The following is a 7,501-nucleotide window of genomic DNA, read 5'->3' as shown; positions in this document are numbered from 1 at the left end:
TTAGTATGTAGAATGTGATACCAGATCGTTGTCTTCTTGACATCGATGTGACCGCCTTGGACTGCAAACAAGGTGAGAAGAAATAAAAAGTTTAGCAAATGCACCACCCCATAAAAGCAAGTAGCAAATACGTATAACCCGAATTCAGACTTTTAAGTAGATCATCTCTGGCCACAAGTCTCAAGGTCGTGGGTAACCTTCTACAAACAATTGAAGATGCTGGTAGCGACTCCACTATACCCAAGGCTGAGTCCTTGCCGCCAAGCGGCCCAAAGGGCTTGGTACAATGGATCATCCTGAAATGACCATTGTCCCCTTGTTCGCCTGCCCTGGCGTGTTAACCCAAGTCTCCGACCGTCCTCCTTGTCCGTTTCCTGTCTATCTACCAGCAATTGGCCGTTGTTCTCAGGTTACAACCAGTCATTTCATTACCAATAATTAACCCCCACCCAAGATGTCATATCAATTGGGAAGTCCCACAGGTTAAAGAACTTGTTGTGTTAATTTGTGTGTTACGTGAAGACGCAGAACAACTCATCATATGTTGTGGAGGTAACAGGTCCTTGATCCTTATTCCTAATTCTGCCATGTTCTGTGTGCTGTCTGGGTTGTTAAACACAAACATGCACACTATACCTGGTAAATCAATACACCAGCAGACCATGGAAACAGTTACACAAACGGCCTCGACATGCGTGCAGTCTACATTGCTTTACTGGATGTGAGTGTAGGTTGTGATAGCACCCAGACAGCAAGTGCGATCGCTGGACCCCGCCCCTAGAGCTAGCAGGGCCTGAATAGATCTATTTATAAATAAGAAAAAGTTTCCATTGGGCGTCCGTGCTAGGCCCGCCCCCCGTTTTAATTTTTAAAAAAAAACTATTCCTTCCAAAGAGTTCTTAACCGACACAGAAGAAATCCGTGTGAGGTTTGACCGCTATGGTGGAAGGCAGGCTTTGGCTGGCTTTGTATCATTAAAAGCACCAAAAACTGGTTGGTTCTCCAAACGAGTGGCGCGCAATTTTTCTCAACGTGGGTAAATATAACGCTCTTCTATAACCTGCTTTAAACCGGATTCAATGTGGATTGGCACACACTCTTGATGGTTAAATAACGAGGTTCTAGATTACCGGCAAGCGATCCTGGTTTCTTGACCCAGCTCGACCACCACGCTCCAGGCCCACGCCGATCTTACCTAACCGTGGTCGGTGGCCTCGTCCCAGCCCTGCTACTGGTCCTTGGTTGCCAGAGCTGGGTCTACACGTGTTATGTGTCTGTTGATTGTGTGTGGGTGTTGTGCCGGTGTGGTGCTTGTGCCCCTTGTCGTGTGTTCTTTTCGCTTTTTCATGCTTCATCTTTGTTGCAAACATCATACACCTACATGTTGTCAGGTGTCATGCAAAAGACGTTCAGGCTGTGTTGAGATTACTTTTGTGTCTAGTGTGGGTCGATTGTAAACACCAACATCTGACCTTATCACAGGTGATTAAAAAGGTGAGGTGGTGAATATTGCAACAACAAATGTTTTATTATTTAATTTGCCGTGTGCAGCCAGATAAAAATGACCGAGTGGAGTTGTGCTGAGAGATAGATAGCACAGAGAATAGATTGAGGATGTCAGCTAGTCGTGATTCATTCTATCTTAAGAAAAATGATTTCTCTCCACTCTCCCCTTCCCTCCTCGTATGCATGGTGTTGTACCAATTCCCGATGAAGGGACGCAACTGACGATACTAGCAGAACAAACCTCCGAAAACTTTTTGGCATCTTCTCACCACACTCGACAATAGTTTCGTCTTTTTATCTTTAGCTGCCACCAGGCCAAATAAAACTCGAAACTAAAACAAGGTTGTGCTTGCCCAATAATCAACCTTTTAAAAATCTGCTTCGGTGGTGTTCGAGACTTGTTGATTTTATCCATCTACTGCTATCTAGTCGGCCAGTGGTTTGATTAGGTGTGTCTCCTTGGTCAACATGGTGGTTGTTGGCTTCCCCCATGAGGTGGTTGGTGTTTCACACTAGTCTGTAGTTGTCCTCTCCCTGCGTCGTGCATAAGGTGTGGTCCGGACCAGAAAACAGCGATCTTCCTGATATGAGAACCCTGGGCCTTGAAACTACACGTTTTTATTTGAAGCACAACGAGATCGAGTGAACGATTCTTTATAAAATGGATTAGCCTGGCTTAGGCGGGTCCCAGCATTTGCTGGCTCTGGTGTGCCTATCGGAAACCCCTACTCTGTTTCTTACACCAGAAGGTATTAATTAGGACCCCACCTTCAGTATTGGCTGGTGGTGAAAAATAAAACATTTAAGCCTCTTATTTGTGACTTTCGTATGATTAGCTGACAGCCAAAGATCAAGGAAACAGAGCAGAGAGGAGGGAACGACACGCCAGCAAACGCCACAGGCAGATGTCCTAACCCTGGGCCGCTGCAGCAAACTCAGCCCTGGGCAGGCGCTGTTCGTGGTTATATCGCGCGGAATACGCAAGCATCAGTACCCCCACTTAGAGTATAGACAATTAAAAAGTACTGACAAATAGTAATTATGTTCCAGCTCTTTATGTGTATAGTGTGTCTATTGCCGTCTGCTTGGATTTGTGCTCCAATTTATCCTAAAGGACGTCTATTTTTATTTCATTCTCTATATAGGATGGCATAATGCACCCCATCCTGAAATTCCTTCGTGGCGAAGCAGGTGACCCCTTGTTGCTCTTCATGGACTCATTAGCTCCTTTCAGGTTCGCAGCGCGTCCCTCAAACTACTTCACTAGATGGACTGAGACCTCTGGTTTCAAGATCTCAAACAGAACACGATCGAAAGTGGAGCTACTGGATTTTTTCACTAACATTAAGTACATTGTGTTGCAGGCAGGACTTTTTCCCATGCAGCTTTCTGTGGAACGCCATGGCTTATATTAGTGCAAAAAACCTTATCGCTCGAATATATTCCAGCATGTCTCTAGGCAACTCCCCCTATACTTTACAACACAAATTCTGGTATGACAACAACCCCAGAACAACACAAGGCCCAACAAAAGTCGAAATCAGGAGGAACACAGGGGATGCGTGTCATGACCATAGTCCCAAGCAAAAATACCCCTACTCGTATAAGTGATATCATATAAAGTGGATAGATTACGCCTTGGGTGGTGAAATATCAAAAGAGCCAAATCGGTGGTTTCTCTTACTATATGCAGTCCAACCAAGATCCTCAATGCTCTAAAACTCAATACCTGATACTTTTGTTGTGGCGGTTCCCTTCATTCCTCTCAAAGTGCCTTGCACATTAATAATATAATTAACGCACAGTTTGTTAACCCAACTACTTGTAGCCTTACAATAGTGGTCAGATATTTCAGCAGGCGGCATAACACGCAAATAAATTCTCTGTAGTGTCAATAACTCAATTGTTTTACTATCACAGTCCCAGTGAGGGTATTATCGAATTCCTAATAATAAATTGACCTCTCCTATGTATCAAGACTCTCTCATCTCGCAAAGCGGTCTATTCCCATAACTATCCCGTCGATGGTCCAATACTCATTGTAGTGCAGAATAAGAAAACCAATAGACTGGAATTAGACAGATAATGCTGTGACACCGTTGACTGTCTCACTTCGCTCCGTGCGACGCGATTTAAATTGAGGTAGGCGATGTTCGCGGGACAACCTCCTCACGATATAACAATATCACCAATAATACCCACAGTGTTAACGCATGGATAACTCTGATAGTTGGCACCGCTTCAATATCGACATAAGTCAATCAACACTGACTAAAAGACAATGCCGATACTACACGAGTCCATAGCGATATCTCCCACAGGTTTACTCCCTGCATCGTCCTCGCTCAGATATCACTGCTAGATCACTCTAGTCACGAACCACCTCTGTCAGCCCTTCCCACTGTGCTGAAGTTGTACTGCAGCCCATGATAACTGTGCATACTCTCAACTCCTGATACGCGCAATCGGCTACTGTGCTCGTGTAGGATATAGAGCTCAATGTCGTCCATGTTGGCACTATAACGGCGATGAACCCGTGCTAGAACACATCTTACGCGTGGTGCGACTACTCTGACAATTGCATGATGCCCTGTCGCACTTCCCGGAATCCACAGTACCATTCATAGAGGGCCGCAGAATGAATCACTCGTCGCCATATGCGCTCATTCCATAATCACCAGTGCTCGCCAGCGGACACCTAACCTGCCCCACTATTAACATATGTTGGCTGATCCTCTCCGTGTTCGAGGATCAATTATTCCTCACGCAAGATCCAGCTCATGACAAAGTCACATAGACATTTTCAGCTTATCCTGTGAAATATCTCAACATTTAATAGGAGGGTTTGGCACCAAAACTTTATAACCAAATTTTTTTCTGATATTGATGTGTATTATAAGAAAACTGGTATTCAACCCAATGTAGCATGAACAGTTATGCATCGCATCAGACCAAACTGTGTAGATTGGTAAAACTGTCAATACTCATTTTGTTAATTTTGTCATTCAAGATTTACTATAATATCATCATATCATCACAATATCATTCACCAAAAGACAATAAATGATGATATTGAATACCCAGTTCTAAAATCATATGATTGCAACTTCTTTGGATCATTTCCATTCAGGGCCCCCTCTCTATCTCCCCTAAGTCTGCTTACACTGCCTACCCTTGTATATTTGATAAAAATGCCAGACAGTTTTTTTTTTTGCCAAAGATGTTTTACTCTGGATTAAGCTACCATCACTCAACATACTGTGTTCAAGTGTTTTTATGAAACACCAGAGTGAAATATCTCCTTCACAAACTGTATGGTGTGTGATTACTTGTCATTTAGCTTTGGAGCTGTGACAAGGTCTCATTTTCACACTGTAGGCAATGCCAGTCACCTCTTATCATTCAACCGGCTGTGTGTGTGCTTAAGTGCTCACATTGAATGAAGAAGATTGGGTGAAGAATCCAAAGGGGACACATGGATGAATTGTGATGTTCTAATCACACTATGGGCAAGCTGACAAATGGGCCAATCTCCCAAAAACTGTGCGTAGGGTATTATTTCAAGTCTTTATATCTCTGTGGTCAGATTGTGCTGTGTACTCATCTTGGAGAAAAAGGTTTACCTGTGCACTTCTATCACAGAAAAGGCTCCCAAAGCATCAACAGCCTTGAGAGACCAAACAGCTCTCAACAAAGAGGGACACTATTGGCTGATGACTGCTGCTCAGGCATCTCATCTGCTCCACTGCTCACATTTCTGCCAGCCTTGGCAATAGACCACAGTACATTGTTGGGAGCCGGGGAGAAAGTCCATGCTTCCATTCCTTCTAATCCTCTGGCGCTGTTTTCCTCTGTTCCTGAATCCTGATATCCATCTTTGTGGGAAATTTGCTGCTGGTGAATTTCAAATAGCATTTGTTATCAGAGCGAGTCACTCCCTCTCTCTCCCTGTCATCCTTATCTAATTAAAAACATCATGGACACATGGCTATGTGTCTGATTAGATTTCTTCAAAAATTACACCCTGTGGCAGATTTTCTTTTTCTCTTTGGAGTGGTCTTGATTAAGTGTTTAAAATACATATCGGTGGAATATAGATGTGTAGTATTTTCAGTCTCCTGGGATTACACCTGTGCATAGTCGAGACAAACTGACACCGACTTCGAGATTCTCCTACAACATTCCATTATAGACTCTTATAGGGAGCTACTGAATGCCTAACATTTAAAGGGGAGTTCAAAAGCTGTTACAATTGACCTTTCAACATCTATGAGCATGAAGGTTGAAGGTTAAAGTGAAATCTATTCACACACAGAGCCTTGGAATTCAACCAGTGTAGCCTCAATTGATTGGGAAAGGAGAAAGAGACAAGGAATCAGGCTGGTGATTGAATGGTCAACCCAACAGGTTTGTGGTATAAATGGTTGTGATGTGGTGAAGCCAGAGCAGCCAATGAATCATGTGAATACCAATCAGTCCTGCTTGGCGCATAGTATCATCCAGTATTTTTGGGAGCAGCTGGTGAGTAGAGGGGAACAGGAGAGGACCACACTGGAAAGAGTGGTGATAAAATGGCTCGCAACAATGCTGACTTTCATGCTCCTCACAGAGGACATCAAATATTTAGATGAGGCACAAAGGCAATCAGCTGGTGAAGTCTCTGACTGTGCTGCAGTGTCACTTTGCTATGTCCACAGCATGTGTGTGTTTGGGTGTGGGCGGAGAGAGGAGGAATGGGGTGGAGACAGATGAGGGAAAGTTGTATCAAGTGTGTAATGAATCAAGGGTCTTAAAAGCCTTCCATTAAAAAGCAGGCATTGAGAAAGCTTTCACAGCTCCTGTACTTGGAGGCCAGCCCTTGAAATCTTTGTTTATACAGTCAAGTCAACAAATTAAATGGAATCATAAGGACACTTGGTAGGACACTTGAGGGTCAGGCAGACCTACTCTGTACAGTAAGCAGTAGCATTCATTGCAACCATTCCTTTATTTAAATTCTACTCATGTAAATGCATATATGGATTAATACCAAACACAAATCCCTTCGTGTGTCTGTGCGCGCGCCCGCAGGAAGTGAGTTTGGAGAGGGGGAGACAGTGACATCAGACCATACGTGTGAGGTTACACCTAGTGACGCAGTCATGATGAATACAACTGCAATTCTAAAGTGTTGTCATCAATATTACATAAACCAGTGGAATAATACAAAAACTGCAAAACTGCAGGTAAAAAAAACATTTAAAAAATAATCTTCTTATTCAGCCTGCAATCATTTTGCTTTCAGTGTGTGGAGAAAACTGCTCTGCAAAGTTCATTGATTGAATCTGGGTGTCTCGCTACAGAGATTCGCGTACAAACCATAGATCAGATCATTAGAGATGACTGTGCTTAGTTTGCGGAACAAAGCTCAAAACTGTGGGTACTTGCCTTAGATGTCATCGGTTGGATGGACATAGTGCTTGGAGAGCGCTGGAGCTGCGACTCGCTCTCAATCTCATTGTTCTCTGTCATCATTGATAGCGAGATGAAAAGAGTCGTTCAAGACACAAACAATTAAAAACTTTTAACTCCTTAAACTGTGTCCGGTTGGTAGATAGTCTCCGGCTTTAGCCATACAAGAGCTTGACAAAGTGTGACAGATCCACATAACAGGGATTTGTGCGCGCTGTGAAGTGGACGCCGTATGGCCAATTGCTCTCCACACACCAGTTGCAAGCGTATAGGTTGATTAAACAGTTTCTAAACACACACACACACACCAGCTTTTTATATTTCGCTCATGCCATGCAAGGACAAGCATTCAGGAAAAGGCTGAACCTCGCGTATGGCTAATTGTAATGTCCCTTGATGCGCATCGGAAAGCTCCAATGTGGCACGATTCCGTCCTACAGTTGCAAGAAAGGGTAAAATCAGCAAAACATCGATGTGAAAATACCAGCTTAATACGGTAAGATCCAAACAAAGCATGTGCTCTGGAAGGCACTGGCTAGGTGTA

The 7,501-nt window shown here is 43.6% G+C and overlaps 1 protein-coding gene across 1 annotated transcript in view; it reads right to left on the bottom strand.

Annotated features, from left to right (window-relative positions):
* Positions 1 to 7,199, bottom strand: part of LOC118323214 (SH3 and cysteine-rich domain-containing protein 2-like) — a 27,303-nt gene extending 20,104 nt beyond the window's left edge. Inside the window, exon 1 of the mRNA XM_035655150.1 lies at positions 6,934 to 7,199. Within this exon, the coding sequence (XP_035511043.1) occupies positions 6,934 to 7,020 (87 nt within the window). The 5' untranslated portion in view covers positions 7,021 to 7,199. The remainder of the gene's footprint in view (positions 1 to 6,933) is intronic.
* Between the last annotated feature and the right edge of the window lie 302 nt (positions 7,200 to 7,501).

This window comes from Morone saxatilis, unplaced genomic scaffold, assembly GCF_004916995.1.
Source record: "Morone saxatilis isolate NCDOM2014 unplaced genomic scaffold, NCSU_SB_2.0 Contig14, whole genome shotgun sequence".
Taxonomy (NCBI): Eukaryota; Metazoa; Chordata; class Actinopteri; family Moronidae; genus Morone; species Morone saxatilis.
Note: the sequence above shows the minus strand (reverse complement) of the source record. Positions and strands in the feature narration are given on the sequence as shown.